We start from the raw sequence: 22,491 nt of genomic DNA, 5'->3' as shown, positions 1-22,491 counted from the left end.
AATGAGCCTTGGAAGGTTCTGGGGTTTAATATTTCTAATAGTGGCCCTAAATAAAATTACAATTAGACTAAACTTTATCTTTGGAGCATTTTTTAGAAAGTGATACTAAACCTTTTGGTTGTGTAGTTTTGGTTCTATTATGGAGGATTTCACAAAGGTGATGAGGTTTTCAATAAAAGTGAAACCAAGGTATGGGGATTTCTTCTTTATGATAGTATTTGAATGGTAAGAATTATCTTATGGCTCATATAAGTGGTTGTCCCTCTCAGGAATGAGCTAATAAAAGACTTGTGTAAATTGAAAATGTGCTCGTAAATTAAAGTTTGATTTCTTGGGAGACTCCTCAATACAAGTGCAACATTTTTAGCAACAAAAAAATATCATTTTACATGATTAAGAATGTAGATATAGATAATAATTTTGATGTTTTGTGGGACATTAATCTTTGGAATAAAATAAATGTGCAAATGGTAAAAACACTCAATCTACCCATATTTTTTTATATTCTATTTTATCTTATTCAAATGTTTGGTTGAGCAATTATATAAAGTTTGGACCCTTATGATTCTACACATGTATTTAGTCTCCCCATAGTAAACCTAAGTATCACTTTTTAAGGTCTATGTTGTTGTATAACAAAGTAAATTGTAGGTGTTTCTACGGAAAAATTGCTCATGCTTAATCAGATTTAGGAGAGTAAACCACTAATACTCCAATCTCATTAAGCAATCCCATAAGCACAATGAAAATCAATCAAATTGACAAAACAATAAATAATAACATTCAAAAACCCCCTTTTATCAATTCAATAGGCTTTCATTGCTCTTCTTCATCATCGTGTTAGTGTGGCTCTCAGTCTTGTGTTGGAGTGCCTACATAAGTTAGACACAATAATTTTGAAGATAGTGGTTAGAAAAATTGAGGAGAAATGGGTTAAATTTATAGATTCTGGAGGATGAGAATATATAGTTGAGATTCATTCTGAAATAGAATTGATCAATGACTGAGATTGCTTGAGACAAAACTAATTGAGAGTTTAACTCATTTGATTGATGAGTCAACTAGATTTATTGATCAGTGAATTGATTAGATTGATCAGATGACTGAGTTGATTGATTTGTTAATTGATTTGATTGTTCTATTCCAAAAAGGTGATTGAGAGTTGAAAAAGGTGATTGATGAGTTAATTGAGTTAACAAGGGAGATGGTTGAATAGATTGCTCAGTTGACTAAATTGATTGCCCAGTCAGTCTGAAAGTTAGTGGAGTTAGAATTTCAATATGTGTTGTAGGAATTTGAAACGAAATTCACATTTGATTTGCATTTTATTTGAATTTGGATTTTCGAATAGTGAAATGCACGTGTAATTTATAGAAATTTGATGAAATTAGAATTTGGGGAAAATTTGAAATTTTGAATTTTGAATTTTGAATATTAGAAAAGAATAGGTTAGTTAATTAAATTATTTTAGGAAATTATTTAATTTTTTAGAAATTGAATTTTAATTGAATAATGAAGATTATTTATTTAAAGGTTTTAATCATAATTAATTAAATAACAAATATTTAATTAATTTAAAGAAGTGATTTAAATGATGAATTGATTAAAAGAGAAAAAAAATAGAATAATTAGTAATTTTGGAGAAATGTGATGACGAGAATTAATTCAAAAGAATAATAATTAGCTTAATTAAATAATTGAAGAATTATTTAATTAATAAGATGAATAATTAGCATGCTATTGATGAGACATTTTTAGGTGTCTACAGTAGGCACAATCATGCATATTCATGAGTTTAAGTATGCAATCATGTGCTTAAGTTTTGTTTTGTCTTTAATAATGTGAAGTCAAATTTTCGTGTGTTTTTTAACTATCCTTTTGCTAAACTTGTTTGGAATTATTTTCACCCTTCTTGGAATATTTTTGTTCTCAAAAAGTCAATTAGCTAATCTGGCATTCTATTTCGAGCTATTAAATATTTAATTATATTGAAAAATTCCAAAGATGTGGTTCATCATATCAACTAAGATTCTTTAGTTTGTGTGGCTTGCTAGCAATACAGAGGTGAACATTCAAGACAATAATTTTTTATTTGCTAGCTTTTCAAAAAAGTCATTATTGCTTCAATGGTCAACAATGTGGCTCAATGTTCTAGTGAGATTGGTAGCCCCTCTTTGACAAGCAATAATGAGGTTTATAAGTCACTTGCTAATGAGATGCTAAGCAAGGTCAATATGGTGAAGGTTTTGGGGGATGGTAGGATTTTTGTAGTGGCCCTCATTGCCATTAGCCTCTCAAATGCTTCTTGAAGGTCTTCGAAAATAGATGGAGCTAATGTTTCCCTTTATGAGAAATTCCTAAATGAGGATTGCGAGCAAAATGAATTTGAGTTTGAGGAGTTTCCCAATTTTATCTCGCTTGAATAAGCAATGGTTGGGTGAAATTACTCCTTGTGGTTTTTTTATTCTCCCCATTTTAAATGCAAAATAGGGTCATTCAACAAAGAAAGATTTCGACACTAAGGATAAGCTGGTTGAGGTTACTCAAAGCTCCTTAGAGCCCTTTGGTTTTAAATTGCCCTAATTTGATTGTTCTCCCTCGGTACATGGGTTTTTTCCCCATTTGGACTTTGTTCAAGTTTGCGGATGTAAAACAACTCTAGTGTTATACTAGTTCCTTGTTGAATATTTGTTGTTTCATTAGACTTTATAATCTTATGTTTCTCATTTTGTAAAAGGTTTTGGGCCCTTTTAAAAACCCACCTTTACCTTTAATAAAAAACAATGTGGTCGTGCATGTTCATAATAAAAGGGAAGCTAAAAGCAAGTCTTGATTGCTATACTCATTATTTTATTAGTTCCAAGTCTCATAAGGAAGACACATTTGATAATTTATCTCTTGTTAATGTTAATTGACATTAGCAAGATGGTCTTGTTGTTATGGCGATAATGTATAATGCTTTGGATCCTAAACCTTTTGCATTGATTGGAGGCCCTTCTCCCTAGGACTTGAAGAGTAAGGAAATTAGTATTCTAATGAATGACAATAATGATTCTAGTCCTTTTGACCCAAGGCTCTTGAATTAAATGCTTAAGGATTATTCTTTGCATCTTTTGATTCATTCTATTCTGAGTGGTCATTCAATGACAATTAATAATGTTGCTTCTAGGTACATTTGGCATGGTTTCAACTATTGGTGGTTCTACTTTTAATTATAAGTTTTCTCTTGGTGTTAGTGGTATTTTTGTTTCTCCTAAGAAAGGAAAAAATATGGATTGTAATGAAATTGCTCAAGATTGATCTTAAAGGGGTTGGTAATATTTCAGATTCTATTAGCGATGATCCATCCTTGCCAGTCCCAATTTTTCTTTATCCATATCTACTTAAATGAACAACTTGTTGATTTTAGAGTTAATGCTTGAGTTTTTTATTGTCAAGTTGGATAAGAAAAAGTTTGGGTTAATATCTATTAAGTGACTATTATTTAGAGATGATCAAGTTGTTTTGTTTTCTATAGATTCTATTATTGGGCTAATGTTACATCTATTCTGTTGATTGACTATTATTTATAGATGATCAAGTAGTTTTGGTTTGTAAAGTTTTATCTCTTGGGATTTTCTTATAAATCAACTAAATAGGTGGTTGATATAGTACTATAGTTAAGTTTTTATATGTTGATATCTTGGTCATCGTATTAAATTATGTCGATAAACTTTGATATCCAATGTTCTTCTAAAATGATATTTTAAACGTATTCCAATCTTTTAAAAATAAATAAAACAAATATGAAAGTGGTGATATTTGCCCCAACAACATTTAGTTTACTTATATAATGTTCTCAATGTTGTCCTTAAATATATGTGATGAAAAGACTTTGATGCAAGAACACTTGATCTTGAATGGAACACCTTTGAGACCATTCACATACAGAAGTGCAAAAAGTTGATCAAAAATACTTTGGCTTGTATGTCAAAAATTTGTAGCAAATGACCTATAAGGCATGACTAACCTCAATAATATCAATCCAAATTCAAATTAGATTAGATTGCTGAGAATGTGACGCTCATACTTTTCTACATATGAAATCGTTGAGTTGAAAAGGAAGGCAGTAAAATGATTTGCAAGTAAATGAGGCACAAGGCAAGGAGTTAATAGGGGCTTCATTGAATGTCAATGATATCACTCAAGTTGAGGATGATATCATTCCTCGATAGGAATACTTATCATCCAATATGAGAGCCCCCATATAGAAACATAAAAGCTTTAGTAAATGAATAAATTTATAGAATATAAATATAGATTTATAATTTTATTCATATTGATAAATTGTAAGACATTATAATGTATATCAAAATTGTTTTTAATCTATTAATAAATAAACAAAATACTAGGAGGTTCTCTTAACTCAGTTTATGCATGCTTTAAAATATTATTTTAACAAATTTATGTGTTTATTAATATTTCGAAAATTTGTCAAGTTTTTGTGAAGTCTTGATTTTAAGTCATTTTAAACTAGTCATTTATTTTTAAGTCCAAGTTTGTTAAACAGTGTTAAGGGTTTTGTTTTTATATGTTTTTTACATAGATAACCTGATTTTTCTAATTTAAAAATGATACTTTTCCACATGGACTAACTCAAAAGGGAATTTTCGGTTGGCCCATTTGATTCTGTTGTTGGAGACCACAGTTCAAATCCCCCCAAGGACATCTTAGTGCTGAATGCCATGCTAAACGATTACCTTACTGCTTGTTTTACAGGTGGTTTGCAGCAAGGAAGTGCTGGAAGGATGTGGCATGAAGATAGCCAAATGGTGATCATTGTGCAGCAGGTTGTTTGTGGGAGCTATAGCTCCATTGGTTTCATCATTCATGTATAAGGGTTTGGACCCTTTTTAAAACCCATCTCTGTCCAGTTCATAATTCCACTCAAAAGCAGTCACCCATAATTTAAAATATAAAGAAATTAAATTACTTGTATTGTTACTATTCTCAAAAATTAATCACGATGAACAGATTATTTGCATAAATTACCAACTTATGAGGAGATTTGTCAGAAAGATTCCAATTTTCCATATTATACAAACTAAAGTTTAAACTACAAGCCATCTTTTAATAGAGGAAAACAGAAACCATATTAATTATAGAACTTGCCTATTCAGCATCAAGAATAACCACAATATACAAGACAAAATATAGTGACAAAATGAAAGGAAGTCTGATCAAGGCTCAGTTAGTCCTGGTTTTCGTAATTGCTTTATTAAAATTCTCCAATTCGGAAGATATGCTGCCATAGACATTTTTTATTGTATCCCGACAACTCCTGCATGATCAATTAGATAACGAAAACATTATTAATATCCTCCAAAACTGAGAAAATTGGTATGCAACACATGGCTAAACTGTCAGTATTTTATACTCGAATGAAAGCTTCAACTGAGAGTAATCAGATTAAGATCTTAAAGGACATACCCACAAGCCTCTTTGTTGAAATTCTTTTCATTAATACCATACAATTTTTTAAACACATCTGGCTCCACTCTACAAAAGTAAGGACGCTCTGCAAACAAACTCAATTTATGTAAGAAACTCCACCCTCCTTATCCCCCAAAGTTTTTCAATTCCAGAATCAGAAATAAGTAAAAAAAAATTGAAACAAGTCATGATAGCTCAATTGTAACTTGTACCTGTTCAATTATACAAAAACTATTGGTTCAAGTTTCTCCCAAAAAGTTGGAAGTCTAAAATTTTAAATTAATCATTAAAGATATTCATCTCCACTTGAATAAAAAATTATCATAATATATATATATATATATATATATCTTTAAGAATGGCAAGCTAGAATTCAAATACAGGTGGTTTTCAGTGGCAAATTTGGTTTTGTGCTTTGGTTAAACATTTTATTATTTCCTATAACTGAATTCAAACTATAAAAAACCCCATTCCCCATGTTCATAAGCTTGTTTTATTTGGACCAACATAAATTTTAGATCCACCCAATCAAATTTGTAATGACAATCAAAATATACTAATGGTATACTTTCACAACATAGAATCACCAGGGTTAAAATCGACGTGTCTTCAAATTGGGATAAAAATATATAAGATAACGAAGTCCACGTCTTCCATTTGGATCTTCTTTGAAAATCCCCCAAACTTTTTATTGCTATCAGCTTGGGGACCTTAAAATACTAAGAAACTCTTCCTGCTATCTAAAAAGATAAAGAATTTTGGAATTGAATTGATGACAAGTTTCACTGAATTGGGAAATGGAAAAACATATTTGTCTTGAAACAAACGGGCCAAGGTCTGCTGTACAAGAAAGCGTGAAGATATGTATCTGAAATTTAAGCCTAAGAAATCTGTCATAAATATAACAAATAATTATTCCAGAACTACCTCCATATCCTACTCTACCTTTCATTCATCTCCACCTTTTCTATACTGATTAGTAATTATATTAATAAAATTCGTGTGTGTGTGTGTGTGTTACCTTCATATCCTACTCTACCTTTCATTCATCTCCACCTTTTCTATACTGATTACTAATTAAATTAATAAAATTCATGTTTGTACGTGTGCATGTGCGTGTGTACGTGTGTGTGTGCGGGTGTGTGCGTGTGCATGTGTGCGCGGGTGTGTGCGTGTGAGTGCGGGTGTGTGTGTGCGTGCGCATGTGTGCATATGTGTATGTGTGTGTGTGTGGGTGCATGTGTGTGTGTGTGTGCGTGTGTGCGTGCGTGTGTGTGCGTATGTGCATGTGTGCACGTGTGTGTATGTGTGTGTGTGCATGTGTGTATGTGTGTGTGTGCATTTGTGTGTGTGCGTGTGTGTGCATGTGTGTGCGTGTGCGCGTGCGCTCATGTGTGTATGCATGTGTGTGTGTAGTCCCTTCGGGAAACCAGACTAATCACTATGGTGAGGCTATGGCAGCTTTATTGGGTTGAAACTGGCTCAATCCAAAGGTTTCTCTAAAATATGGCTAGAGGGGGACTCTATGAATATCATACAATGCTTCAAGAATAACTTTAATCCTAGTTGGACTATTGAGTCTTTGATTATGGATGCCCGTAATATAATAAGCTCCTTTGTTGAATGTCACATTTCTCACATCTTACGGTAATGTCCCCTTCTCATTAGTCCTCAGATTTTCACGGGATTGGCTTATCATCCAACCCTCGTAGGCCAAGAGGAGTGTTTTGGGGGTTGAGTTGCAGTGATTTGAGGCTTCACATTTCATGATTTATGAGTCTAAAGGAGAAATAAGGAGTTTACACGTATTACGAGGCATGTTCACTTTTAATATTATTTTATAAAGTGCAATTAATTTAATATGTGTAATAAATAATAATAAAGTGCATCAACCCTCATAAGGAGATCTTCTAGAAGAAATGAAATGATTGGATAAGAATGAAATAAAGGTGGGGAAGTAATTCATTGTTGATCATCAGTTATCTTGCATCTTCTCTTGTATGTTGACTTGTGGAGCCGGAAGGTTGTCTACAGAGAATCATTTGGGAAAGGAAACTCCCGGTGATTGGCATAACTGAGGAAGTGAAAGACCTTCCGAGGGGTGCGATTGGGAGGGAGACATTTTCAGTCTTCCTAATTGAGCATACCGAAGAGTTTTGCTGTTGGTCATGGTGGTTGCATTGAACATTTTCAGATTGACCATTTAGTCATCATTTGCATATCGAATTTGACCAAGGAGAGATAGCCGAGCCTATTGAGGAGGTTCTTGGAGGAATATCACATGCTGGTAACTCACAATCTCAGTCTGAAGTAAGGGCCGATCTGCACATTCCAACCACGATTTGCTCATTACATTTCATTGAAGCATTAAAGTCCCATTTGGAGGTCAGCAATTTTCATAAAGGACTTGGGCAATTCTCTTAATGATAATTTGGAGGTGTATTAATGAGGAATCGGCCACCTATTAATTGCAAATCAGAAAATCGAACCTGACTGATATCACCTTCATTTTGGCACCTAGCACAAGCATTGGGCTTCTAAACTTCACTTTGAGGAGGGTGATCTATCCTAGTCTACAGGCCGATCATTTTGGAGGGATCTTGAGGAGAAATCAGCTACCTTATTTCGTGTTCTCAGTCCTCATTTCACAGCAGCAGGGATGGCTTCAAGGGTGATTCGATTTGGCACATTAAGGAGTCTTGTTGTGGATATTGCTTCCTTCTTCAAGGTGATTTGTTACCAGGTTCTACCATCTTCATTCCATGTACTATTTCTTGGTTATGTGTTAATGTCCATGGCTGTCATATGTACTCAGACTAGCTGGAAGTTGTAAAGATGATAACTAAGAGTCATGGTTATTGTTATTCATTGTAATTAGACCTTTTAATCTGAATAAAAGAGATAGAAGCTTGCATTGGTCTACACTCCATTATATGCATCATCTGAGGATGCATACCAAGTCTTTGTCAAAATGTCAGTTAGCTGAAAGTGTTATCTATGAGTCTAGTTTGGTATAGAACTCTTCAAGTTTGTTGTATGTGCATCCTAGATTATCCTCCAATCATTATAAGACACTTATAATTGTTCATTAGTAGCTGTTAGCTCATGTTCCAAATCTGAGACAAACATATCAGTAGCACATATAAACCAAAATCAGAAACTATTGGAAATATATTCCTTGTTTTCAGTCATCAATTGGACAGGGGATATTTCATCTACCGCAAAGGTAATAAGCTAGTGCACTTCTTCGCTAATGTGGGGGCATCTAGGAATTCAAGTGTCAGCTAGGATGGCAACGACCCTCTCCCCTTGGAAGTTACTACCATTATCCAAAATGATTTCCAGCAGCATTGGATGTGATGTGCTTTCAAGTGTCATGATGACATGTAATAATGCCACATGCTTTCTAGGTATTCTTTGCGGCCTTTTCTTTGGCATCGGCGTTATTGGCTGTTTTCAATGGGATTTCATTGGTGGGGCTTCTCTATTCAAAATTGGGCCTGGATTCTTCTTTGTCTGCTACTATGTTGGACGATGGGTGGGGACCAGAACTGAGTTGAGCCTACATCGTGTGAGGGATTTAAGAGGAACCATGTTCTTTGGATAATTATTAGAAGGGGCGATCTAGCTACTTACATCCAACAGCTACATTGCTATGATCCCGTGACCTCAAGGAAGTTTATTCAAGGTTGGAAAAATCAAACCCTTATTTTGTAAGGAGTTTTCAATTATTGAAGAGTTGATTTCCCATGTAATTGGACTTTCTATGGAGGGAATCTTTATAGATAGGAAGGTCATGGAGGCCACAATTACCCAATTTCTTAAAGGAAAGGAGAAAGACATATTGGTTCAGCAGATGTTTGGAGGTTATGATAGAACTTCAATTAAGCCCATTTTGGTTGATGTTGCAAAGATAATAATGCAGTACATCACCCTTGATGGTAAGTACACCACCATCTATGGTTTACATTTCACTTTGCTAAACCATTTCAAGTATAAGCTTGTAATGTCCCCTTCCTTGTGATGATGCATTCAATGATCCATTGGCCTATTCCGGAGACCCGTAGGCTATGTGGAAAGGAGAATTAGGGTTTCCATGTTCTTTGGAGTTCTGACCAAGCTTGTCAAGGGTGAAATGTGAACTTACTATTTTTAGTAAATTAGAGTTTGGCTGTCTGGATGGTGCAGTGTTACTAAGCTCGCCAAACTCTTTCTCTGGTTGCGAAGATCACGATTGTTCGGAGCATTATTTCATAACTTACTATTTTTAGTAAGTGGCAAATTGGGGCATTCTATTTTTGGCAGTCCTAAATTTGGTCCTGATCCAACACAGTTCAGTGATCCTCATTGCTCAGCCTCATCCGGATTTTGTTGATAATTAGTATTGGAGTTATAAGCGATTTAATTAAATATTATTTCCTTATCCTAAGGTTTATTATTTAATTATTTTATTATTGATTGATGTTATGAGGAATTGTGCATAATATGATATTTTTCCTAAGTCATGCCTAGGCGAATTATTTGATGATTAAAAGGAGACTTTATTTTAGACAGCAAATTTATTTTATGCCAAAATCATGGTCCTCTCTCCTGGGCGCGATTTTTGACTTGGGAAGTGGGTGCCATACTTGGGTCCACCACATGAAATGAAATGCAGTTTGAAAGAGGTGGATTTGGAGACAATTTCATTTGGATTCCAGACTTGAAAAGCTATATATACAGGTGTTTGGCTCCTCATTTGATTATCCAAAGAAAATATATCGTTATGCTATCGGAATGACTCCAGACTTCTTTGAGGGTGAAAACCTCCTAGATCCTTCTTTCCAGTTTCGAGTGTGAGATATCACTCCTAGCTGTGGATCGAATTTGTGAGCTACTTGGTGTACTTGGGATTGCATTGGGTTTGATTTTGAAGAGTTGTGTGCTACTGCGTTTTTTGGTGTTGCTGGTGTGTGTTGGCTGAAAGTGTAATTTGTTCGTAGCTATCTGCGTGTTGAGAGCATCATTTTGGTGGTGAAGGCTCATTGGAAGCATATAGGAGAGACAATAGTTCTCCTACACTGGCGTGGCATTTGGGGGACTCTCCAATTTATGGTTGCAAATCGAAATATTCAGCTAAATCGCCATTTCCAGATTTGCATTGGGTTGCATGCATCACTTTTGCTACTCTCAGGTTGTTGTTTCAAGGTATTGAACTGATCGCCTATGTTATACCATTCATTTGCATTTGGTTTGGCATGATTTCATTCAGTTTTGAGAAAGTTACGAGCATTTTAGTGGTTTTGGGTGTGGTTGGTTCTATATTTTATTGACTCTGATTTCAAAACAACAAGTCGTGATTTTGTTGTTTGAATTTGATGTTGAATACTAGAGATATGTAATTAACTCTATCTTCTCTCGCATCTCTATCTTTGTAAGATTGTTTCAGTAGTACTGATCAATTTTTCAGGTTGCATTATATGGTATTTCCCACTGAACAAGTGGAAGAGAATGGCTTAGCCGCCTTCTTGTTTTGTAATTCAGCTTTGTCCTCCCACTCAGAAAGTGGTTGAGTGATATTGTCCTCCCGCTGAAATATGCGGTCGAGTGATAGTTTCTATGTATAAGTCCTCCCGCTGCATAAGCGGTAGAGTGATTTGGTTCTGGTTATGCTCTTGTTCCCTTGGCCGCATTATATGGTATTTTCCACTAAACAAGTGGAAGAGAATGGCTTAGCCGCCTTCTTGTTTTGTAATTCAGCTTTGTCCTCCCACTCAGAAATTGGTTGAGTGATATTGTCCTCCCGCTGAAATATGCGGTCAAGTGATAGTTTTTATGTATAAGTCCTCCCGCTGCATAAGCGGTAGAGTGATTTGGTTCTGGCTATGCTCTTGTTCCCTTGGCCAGTTTACCACCAAGTTCTTGGTCTTCATCCCGCTGAAAAGTGGAAGGGGCTGGCTTGCCGCCCAGTATTGTACTTGCATTGTAATTTCCAGCAAATCAGTGAGCTAACGAACCCCTTATCACCGTATGCTCTCACCTTCCCACATTGGGCTCTTGGTGATCAAAAAGTGGAAGGGTTACTTTCAACAGGATTGAGATTATATTTCCTAACTTTAACAGGTGCATTGTAGTATTTGTTGTGTTTAAAATCCGAAAAAATTAGTGGGAATATTACAAAGCTCTTCAGTTCTTTTTTTGTTTTCCTATTAGCATCCATCAAAAAAGAAATTATTGATCACTGGAAAAACCCTAAGATTCCTATTCTTCACGAGGGGCTCATTTTGTTGATCATGGAATATTTTAAAGAATCCTCCCCCAAAATCCCTAGAAGGTTCCTAAGAAGGCTAAGAAACAGATTTAGGTCCCTACTAGTTACTCATTACTCAGACATGCCTACTAAAACGGAGGATATTGAAATTGACGAGACGGAGGATGAAGATTATGTGGATGAAGGGATGAAGTCTAAGGAGGATTACTCAATGTGTATGGTTTCTTCCCCCCTCCTAAAGCTAATTTGGGTAAGAAGAAAATTCCTTCTAAGAAGAGGGTGTAGTCCCGCTCTTCTTGGACTAAAGGGTCAAATATTGGTGAGGAGCAGGATGGTGATATGCCACAGCTGATGTCAAGCAAGTTAAGAAGGTGAATATTGGGGATATGCATCAAAAAGAGATATCTAAAAGGAAAATCTAAGGCATTTGATCACTAGGTTGAGTCTTCCCACTTGTGATGCAGAAGCATCCTTGGTTCTTGGCAATCTTGCATCAACCAAAACTATTTTTTCCAGTTTGTTTTTTGTTTTGTAGTTTTAGCATTTCTTTTTGTATTTTCTTGCATTGGCTCACCGGATCTTGCGGAATTTGATTTTGCTTGAAGACGTGATCATCTTCCTTAATCCTAAACCGCAGAGCATTTGGATCATTTTCCGGCAAGTCATCAATTCCGCATTCTGAGACAATTTTTCGGCACCGGAACCACTTGGACCTATTTGCATTGGTGAATCTACCATATCCTTTTCGTAGCTTGCAGAGCCCAATTTGTTGATTTCAATGTTCCTTGGCGTATGCCCGAGCTTCCCTTCTAATCCACACTTCATCCTTTGGATTTTTCGGAGGAATCTCTTTGGCGGAGGCCGACCTGTTGGCTTTACACGTTTGATCTTGTTCTTCAGCAATTGTTCCCTTTTGGGCTGACCAGATCCCCTTGGATCGTATAAATCATTGTAGTTGAGCTTTAGAATTCATTCTAGAGAAGTAAGATAGAACATAGAGGATAGATCTTACATTGAGAGGTCCGGAGTTGATCAATTTTGTACTTGAGCATGTATGTAGCAGGCCAGTGAGCCGAACCCTGTAATCCGGATGTTACTGGTTATCTGTAATCAGTTTTCATGATCTAATTCATTCAGTTCTGCATTGTCTCCATCATATCCTCTTGTTTTTGTTGTGTTTACTCTTGCTGCTTGGTCTAGATTGATCTCTTTAAGGTCTCTCCTAATCGGTGACTGTACCAAGTGGTATCAGAGTGAGATTTCGTTCCGGAGATTGCGTTAACCTAAGAATTTTGTTGTATAGTGGCGGATTGTGGATCCGATGGCGTAAAGATGGCACGAAGAGGAAATAGGAATGGTGGAGCATGTGGGAATATAGACCCTGCTATGACGGAGATGTTGAGAGGAATTGCAGCCCGATTGGAAGCCGTTGAGACAACCCAGAGAAGAGGCCGACATATTGAAGATGTGAGTGAAGATGAAGAAGAAGCACCGGCAGAACAAGTAGCAAATCCACCGGCGATCGATCCAGATGAAGAGAGGTTCTTGAGGGTTTTAAGTAGAGCGAACACTAAACCACATTTTAACCCACCAGAATATGACAGAAAGTTGGATTCGGATGAATTAATGGTTTGGATCTCGAAGATGGAGAAGTATTTTGATTTTGAGAACACCGCAAAAGAAAGGAAGGTAAAGTATGCGTGTACCCGGTTGAAAGGTCATGCATCTCTTTGGTGGGAACATTTGCAGGTCGATAGACAAAGAAGAGGAAAAGAGAAGATCAAATCATGGGAGTGGATGGTTGCTAGGTTAAAATCAAAATTTATACCAGCTAATTATCAAGTGAACCTATTCCGAAAGTTATAGAACTTGAAGCAGAAGGAATCTGGTGTGAAGGAGTATACCAAAGCATTCTACCAGTTGAATAGCAAATCCGAACATGTCGATGATGAGGTTGAACAAGTTGCGAGATATTTGAATGGACTAGGGATGTCTATACAAGATGAACTCAATTTGGTCAAGTTACAGAATGTTGAAGAAGCTTATCAATATGCCCTGAAAGCTGAAGAGAAGTTGAACCAAAGACATGAGCAAAGACAGAGAGGTAGAGGTGGAAGGTTTTCCGGAGGAAGATTTCAAGGAGATAGAGGAACCTGTATGGATCACAACAAGGACAAGGAAGTAAACAAAGAAGGTAATTCATACCGGAAGGATGACAGAAATTTATACTAGACGAGAGAACCCGATGGTTACCATAATGAAAATTTTGGAAAAGATGATAGAAGACAAGATAAGAGAATGTTTAAAGGCACTTACTTTAAGTGTGGAGGAAAGGACATCGTACTTTCGAATGTAAGAAGACAGAGAACACTGGGAGAACAGCATTGGTGGAAGAAAGCCCCACCGGAATCAGCTAACAAACCAAAAGATGGAGAACTGTTGATGATGAGGAGAGCTTTGTGTCATATCGGAGGAGATGAAGAGCCCTGCAAAGGCGAAATTTGTTCAAGACCAGATGTAAGGTCTCCGGTAAGTGTTGTAAAGTTGTTATTGATAGTGGTAGTTTGGATAATCTTGTTTCAGAGGAAATGGTGACTAAGTTGAAGTTGGAAAGATTGAAACACCCTAAGCCTTATCAAATAGCATGGATTCAGGACGATCATAAGTTGTTAGTAAATGAGCAATGTTTGGTAAAATTGAAAATTGGGAATTATCATGATGAAGTCTTGTGTGATATTATGCCTATGGACATTTGTCACCTTTTGTTGGGTAGACCTTGGCAGTTTGATAGACAAACAATACATGATGGGGGAAAGAACATATACACTATTGTAGCAAATCGGATGAAACAAACCTTGTTACCCTTGGAGGAGCCTTTGAAGAGTGAAGTCTGTACGAATGCTAGAATCTGTTTGGTGGATGGAAGGAAATTTTTGGATGGAATGACACATGAGAATGTGTGTTTTGCCTTAGTTCCTAAGAAGATTGAAAACTTGGAGCGTGAAGAACAACCTGAAGAGATAAAGGAGTTACTAAAAGAGTATGAAGACATCATTTCAGATAATGTGCCTGATGGATTACCACCTGTGAGGAGTATCAATCATTGCATGGACCTAATTCCTGGAGCTAGTTTGCCTAACAAAGCTGCACACCGGATGACACCGGCAGAGAATGAAGAGTTGAATAGACAAGTGCAGGAATTGCTAAAGAAAGGTTTGATCAAAGAAAGTCTAAGTCCTTGTGCAGTGCCAACAGTGTTAACACCTAAGAAGAATAGAGAATGGAGGAAGTGTACCGATTCCAGAGCAATAAATATGATCACAGTGAAGTACCAATTTCCTTTACCTACAATGGATGACATAATGGATTGTTTGAGTGGAGCCAAATACTACACAAAGATAGACTTGAAGAGTGGATATCATCAAATCAAAATTAGAGAGGGAGATGAGTGGAAGACAACATTCAAGACAAATGAAGGATTGTATGAATGTTTGGTGATGCCTTTTGGGTTGACTAATGCACCAAGTACTTTCATGAGGTTGATCAATGAGGTATTGAAGAAATTCTTGGGTAAGTTTGCTATTGTATATTTGGATGACATTCTAATTTTCAGTAAGACAAAAGAGGAGCATTTGTTGCATTTAAGACAAGTTTTGCAGAGGTTGAGGGAAGAGAAGTTGCTGATAAACCTTAAGAAGTGTACTTTCATAAAGGAAGAGTTAGTCTATTTGGGATTTGTAATATCTACAGATGGATTGAAGATGGACCCTGAAAAGGTAAAAGCAATTGTTGAATGGCCTACACCGAAAAGCATTGGAGATGTAAGATCATTTCATGGATTGGCTAGTTTCTACTAGAAGTTTATTAGAAATTCCAATTCTGTTTGTAACCCTATGACTAAGACAATGAGAGGGGATAGGAAAGAATTCAAGTGGACAACCGAAGCAAATAAAAGTTTTGAATTGCTAAAGCAGAAGGTCACTGAACAACCTATGTTAGCTTTATCGGATTTCAACAAAGTATTTCAAGTGGACTATGATGCAAGTGGGAATGCAATTGGAGCCGTATTGAATCAGGAAGGGAGAGCAGTAGCTTATTTAAGTGAGAAGTTGAATGATGCAAGGAGATATTTAGTGTATGATCAAGAATTTCATGCCATAGTTCAAGCCTTGAAGAAGTGGAGACATTACCTTGTTGCCTAAGGAGTTTGTGTTGTATACTGATCATCAAGCCTTGCAGTATTTGAAGAGTCGGAGTAAGTTGAATCAGAAACATGAGATGGGTAGAATTTTTAAAAAGTTACACCTTTGTGTTGAAGCATAGAAGTGGGAAATCTAACAAAGTTGTTGATGCATTAAGTAAAAGGAGGAATTTGTTGACAGAGATGAGAGTGATAGTATTAGGATTTGAGGAGTTGAAGACCTTATATGATGATGACCCGGATTTTAAAGAACCTTGGAAAGCATGTAGAGAACAGGTTATGGTGGACAGAAGTCAGCGGTTGGATTATTTCATTCAGGCTGGGATGTTATTCAAAGGAGTTCAGTTGTGTATGCCTAAGAATTCGATGAGGGAGAATCTGATAAATGAAAAAACATAGTGGGGGATTAGCCGGACACTTTGGTGTTGATAAAACAATAGCATTGGTAAGTTAACATTACTTTTGGCCTCAGATTCATAAGGATGTTAAGAAATTTGTGCAGAGTTGTAGAGTTTGTCAAGTTGCAAAAGGTAGTAGTCAAAATGTGGGATTGTATAAACCTTTGACAATACCGAAGAGACCTTGGGAAGACATAAGCATGGATTTCATACTTGGATTACCTAAGACACGGAGAGGAAATGATTCTACATTTCTGGTGGTGGTTATATTCTCGAAGATGGCTCATTTCATACCTTGTAAGAAGACATTAGATGTGGTGCATGTAGCTGACCTATTTTTCAAGGAGGTAGTGTGATTGCATGGATAACCTAAGAGCATAGTTTCAGACAGGGATACTAATTTTCTTCGTTATTTTTTAAGAACACTTTGGAAGAATATGAAGACAGATTTGAAATTCAGTTCTACTTTTCACCCACAGACTAATGGACAGAAAGAGGTAGTAAACCGGAGTTTGGGAAATTCACTGAGATGCCTAATTGGAGATAAAACCGGAAGTTGGGATTTGATTCTTGCACAGGCAGAGTTTGACTACAATAATTCAGTGAACAGGAGTACCGGAAAACACCTTTTGAGATTGTTACTGGAGCACACCCTAGAGGTATATCAAAATTTAGGGATATCAGTAATGAAGAAAAGAAGAGTGCAAAGGCAAAAGAATTTGCAGAACACGTGAAGGCTTTACATATTCAGGTTAAGCAACATTTGGAAGACATGAACAAGTATAAGGAGAAAGCAGATGAGAAGCGCAGACATAAAAAATTTGAAGTTGGCGATGAACTGATGGTATATCTGAGAAAAAAGAGATTTCCAGTTGGAACCTATAACAAGTTGCAGATAAAGAAGTTTAGACTTTGTAAGATCTTCAAGAATTGATGCAGGAGCACCGAGTGAACCAAGTGTACCTCCTGATTCCAATGACCTATATGGAGTCAAATATGAACATTGAGTTCTAGATGGTTTCTTGTGTCAAATAAGGTCTAATGAGACCAATAGCATTGTAATAAGGTCATTTGACCATTCATGTAATCAAGTTGTCTAGATGGTCCTAGGAAGGTCCTAATTTGGCCGATATTTGTGCAAATGAGTCAAAATGGGTCACATTGATGTAATAATGTAAAAGTTGGTTCCAACGGTCTATTTGGACCTATTTCAATGTGTTTAAGGTCATGGTTTAATAAAATGTTGGAAGTTGTCATTATTGACAAATGTTGTCATGACCAACTTTTCTTTGTAAAGGGTAGTTTTATGGCTCCAATAGTCAAATGGAGTTTAAAAGGTGGTTGGATTGGTTAGATAGGTTGTAGGGGTATAAGTATATCCCTTTCCCTCGAATGAAATGGTGCAAGAATTGTAATTTGATGATAAAGGGCAATAAAAGCATTGAACTTTTGAAAAATTCCCTGTGAATTCTAACGGTACCAGTCTGAGTTTGGATTTGTTTTCCGTACTAAGAGGCATTGAATGACATTATCTTCTGATTTGTTATGAATCTCCATTGACTTACCTTCCTTTTCCAATTGGTGGAATATAGTTTTATTCAAATTTGATCAATTTCTTTTTTACTGTTCTATAAACTGCTGTAGTTGACAGCTTAAGAGGGGTTTTGAGAGTCATTTTGTGAATCTGACCCATTCTGCTTTATGTAAGCATTGTGGCTTGTGGAATGGGTCTAATATATTGTAAGATAAGTGTTTCTAACTTTGAGAATGCAGGAGAGATCATAAATGCATAAGGAGGATACCTTAGGGGTAATGAGTCACAAGTTGACAAAGAGCATAACCAGTGCCATGTATTAGTCTGAGAGTTTTCATTGAATGAGGGCAGCATTTTATGATGGATTATGTTTACACAAGTCATTATAATGGTGTTGGATCCTTTGGTTGGGTCTAGAAGTGATCGGAAGTGAGAGATTAGGAAATCCCTAGGTTTGGGTTCCTAAAAGTGAGGGTTTTGTATTTGAATAGGTAAATGGGCATGGCACCGCCTAAAACCTTGAAAATCCTTTGTTTTGAAACATTTCCTAAGACTGTTTGTTGGTGTGAAGGTCTGGAGTTGTGATCCAAAGGGTGTTCATTTGGAAAAGTGGGCTAATTTGGCCTAATCCTAGTAGGACAGAGTATTGAAACTGGGTATTGGTCCAAAACAACCATATCTGAAATTTAAGTATGTTGTGAAACTTGCAAATGGGTATCTGAAAGTGTGTTTTGTTTTCCAAGAGGTTTGAGAAAGTTTTGAGTTAATGTGCAAATACCCGATTTGAAGGGCTAGTAGGAATAAACCGATTAAGTGTTGTTTTGTGTATTGGGGATTGAACCAGTCAACTTGGGTATGTGGAATCTTGTGTCAGGGTTTCATAGGTGTGTTGAACCCCTAAGTCATGTTTGGTTAAGCCATTGAAGTTGAAAATCCCATTTGAGTGATTTGGTGAAGGTTTGTGAGTGCAAGGTGTGAAGGGTTGAGGAACCTAGTATTGGTTGGCAGAAGTGTATTTGTGCCAAGTCATTTGAGTGAGATAAAGAAGTTGACACAAGGCTCCGCATCATATTGGTATCAGAGCAAGGAAGTAGGTCCCTGAAGAAGATAGTTGGGTTTGGAGAGAAGTGTAAGTAAGTGGTTGAAGTCAAGATGCCTCCTAAGAGTGTGGGTACTGCTAGAGAGTTACAAGAGTTGAAGGAGAAGAATGCAACGTTGCAAAAATCCTATAATGAGGTGATGGCAAGGATTGAAGCCTTAGAGTCCAAACAAAGAAGGAATGTTGATGTAGGAGATGTGAGTGATGAAGAGGAAGAAGAAGAGGAGTTCCAAGAAGCATGGTAGGAAGAACAAGTAGATCTTGAGGAGCAGCAAACACTCAGATTGTTAAAGGCAGTGAAAGGTGATCAGTACAAGGCAAGAATTGACCTACTTATCTATGGTGGGAATCTAAATGAAGAAGAGTTGCTTGATTGGGTAGTAGCCATGGATACTTATTTTGAGAGTGAAGAGGTGCTAGAGGATCAGAGGGTCAAAGTGGCAAAGACAAAGTTGAAAGGACATGCTCTCCTATGGTGGGATTATGAACAGGCAGAAAAAAGAAAGAAAGGCAAAGCCAAGATCATATCTTGGGATAGGATGGTTGCAAAACTTAAACGTAAATTTCTTCCTAGAGATTGAAGTTTAAATGTTTAAGAAATTACAAAGTATAAGAGTATGAAGGGATGAAGATGAAATTGAAAAGGTGGCTAGGTACCTTGGTGGTCTTAGATTCAATATTCAAGATGAGTTGGTGATTGCTAACCCCAAAAGTGTGGAAGAATGTTTCCAATTGGCACTCAAGGCTGAGGAGAAAGTCAAAAGAAGGTAAGAGAAATCCACAAGAGGAAGAGGCAGCAGTAATAACAGAGATAGAGGTACACTTCCTTCACAAAAACAAACCCATGAGGATCAAGGTGATACAAGCAAAGGTAAAGAACAATCATTTTCTGATTTTAGAGGTGCATTTGGTAATAATAGAGGCAGATTTGGTAGAGGTTCTTGTAATAGTGGGAAAATGGTGAGTGATAGATCAAGAGGAAAACTACCCTTTCCCTCAAAGAGATGAGAATTTCACTATTGATTATCCTTCAAGCACTTTTCACCATTACATTAGGAAGAGGAGAGGATAATTCACTAGATTCAATCTCTCCACACAAAGATGGTAGATTGAATTCTGAATGAATGGGGAATGCTAAGTTGATCCCCTCTTCCTTGTTTGAAATAGAAAGGAAATTGATTGAATTATGTAGTGCAAAAGTGACAGAATTGATTATAACTTGAGATCGGAATATGGGATGAAGTTGTGCACATGGATCTGGCAGTAAAATGTCGAGACGAAGTCACCCTGCGAATTTGAGGAAAAGTTGCCCAGACCCTGGCGGGAATGTACACGGTCATCCGAAAAGTCCGTGAAACGAAAAGGGTTTTTCCACCTCTGCAAATGAAGCCCAAATCCAAACATACAACTGCGCACCTGCAACCTACACACAAAAAAGAGAGGAAAATGGGTTGGGATTGGGGGTTTGCCTTTAGGTCAAACCCCAGTTTTGGAATTAACCAAGTAATGAAAGAAAGTACTTGCAAGTAGATGTAAATGAAAGACTGAATTGTAAATCACCTCAAGGGAGGTTGTAGTAGCAATGTTGATAGAAGTACTTGTGTGGAATTGAATGTTAAAATCAATCTCCTCTTTAATGGTTGAATCCTTGACTTGAATGCAACACCTAGCCTTAAAGGGAGACTTGAGAATGCTCAATGCTGGAAAAGAATGCATGATCGCTTGTACATACTCTAATCTTGTCCAACTTCCACCTATTAAACTTATGCAAATGAGAGGATGAATGCCCGTTAAATACATGTTAGTGGATTTGAATTTCATCACGGGTGGACATCAGGGGAGTTTCCCGCCCGAGGCACAACCAACAATGCAACCCTAGGAAGGGTCCTACCCCAAAATAGGGCAGGGACAGGGGCGCCACGCCCCTGTCCAAGGGGGGACAGTGGTGCCACACCCCTGTCCAACCCCTTTCTCTAGGGCAAAGTGCAAACGGGGTGATGCAGAGGCCAAGAAAGAAGCTTTTTCCACAAGCTGAGCAATCTCCGGGCTTCGATCAGGCTAGAGGATTCGAGTTCGCATGCGTGAAGACCCTAATGCAGTCAAAAATTGCTGGGGTCGCAATTTTACAACACTGCAATTCTAATCAATTTTCAAGAAGATATTATAATTCTAATGAATATGGTCATCCTTCTTTTAAGTGTCCTTAAAAGACAGCATCATCATCATCTAAGGTAGACAAGAGGGTTGCTGTCATGTCCCCACATTTGTAGAAAATATAATTGATATATTTTTACCATAACATATGTAAAATCATAATGAAATTATTATATCATATTATTAATTTACACTTTATATTGATTAGCAATGTTCAAAAATACATTATAAGCAATAGAAAGCAACTTACTAATTCTATTTCCTAAGACCCGATAACCTTTGGTGAATTGGTGGGAATACTAAGTATTACCCACGTCAGATTGTGGAGGGCCCCGCTAGGTAAAAGTGGTGTCCCTTCATACTGGCTACCAAGAGAAGTATCGTGACTTTCCACCACGATGGTTGGAGAGGTTAAATACCCCTCCTCCCTGTGCAAATCAGAAAAGGAGGAAAAACGGAAAATCAGGGGTCTGCTGGAAAGGAAATAAAAGAAAGGAATCTCCAGGGTTGCCAACAGGGATAAGGGAAAGTCAACAGTGACAGGTATGTATAAGTCTGACTTTTGATTTAATATTAGAATATAACCAGTCAGCAATTTATATATATTAAAATCATATTGGTATGTAATTATATATAACTGCTGTGTGTAATCTTAATCAAATGGGTGGCATTTATATGATATTAAGTTGAGAAGCAAATAATATATAATTATTCAAACAATATTGAAATGATTATACATAACAGTACTGTTTGTTAAACATAATAAATATAGATATACATTTGTTAATGAATCCAGAAGGAATAAGGCAATCAAATGCAGTTTGTAATAAATTGCTATAATACTGTAAAATGCTAATAATATAAGATGCATCAATGAAACTTAATGAATAATTCTGATTTAAAGTAATACTAACAGAAAGAACTGTTAACAATCTGATATAAGACACTAAGCAATATGATATAATGGAAGTATAATAACTATGTCAAATGCAATTGATTATCATAATTAGTTGAGCTGAATGACAAATATGATTTCAGTGGGAATATCATAATTGGTTCATTGCATACGAGGGACCCTCTCTTAGGTACGCCACTCCATAGTGGATGCCTAACCCCTGCCACATGGAGCCAAGAGGGATGAAGCATCTGCTCTTGGGCTTAAGAGAGGGGGTGGTTGTGATGAGGGGGAACGGCGATAGGATACCTCGCTGGGTATGCCACTCCATGATGGATGCTTAATACCTGCCATATGGAGCCAACGGGGATATGGTATCTGCTCTTGGGCCTAGGAGGGAGGATTCCTTGGACACCCTATCCAACTAGCCTACCCTAGTGTAATGAGGAATTGGATAGCTAAGAAAAGTACCTAGCCTATAAATCTGA

The 22,491-nt window shown here is 36.7% G+C and overlaps 1 protein-coding gene across 1 annotated transcript in view; it reads right to left on the bottom strand.

Annotated features, from left to right (window-relative positions):
* Positions 1–5,046: 5,046 nt before the first annotated feature.
* Positions 5,047–22,491, bottom strand: part of LOC131032592 (uncharacterized) — a 124,573-nt gene continuing 107,128 nt past the window's right edge. The window contains exons 3-4 of the mRNA XM_057963610.2: positions 5,470–5,557; positions 5,047–5,320 (exon numbers count right to left, since the gene is read on the bottom strand). Coding sequence (XP_057819593.2) covers positions 5,227–5,320; positions 5,470–5,557 — 182 coding nt within the window. The 3' untranslated portion in view covers positions 5,047–5,226. The remainder of the gene's footprint in view (positions 5,321–5,469; positions 5,558–22,491) is intronic.

This window comes from Cryptomeria japonica, chromosome 2 (genome assembly GCF_030272615.1).
Source record: "Cryptomeria japonica chromosome 2, Sugi_1.0, whole genome shotgun sequence".
NCBI classification, from domain to species: Eukaryota; Viridiplantae; Streptophyta; class Pinopsida; order Cupressales; family Cupressaceae; genus Cryptomeria; species Cryptomeria japonica.
The sequence above is the reverse complement of the archived record's forward strand: the minus strand, read 5'-3'. Positions and strand labels throughout refer to the sequence as shown.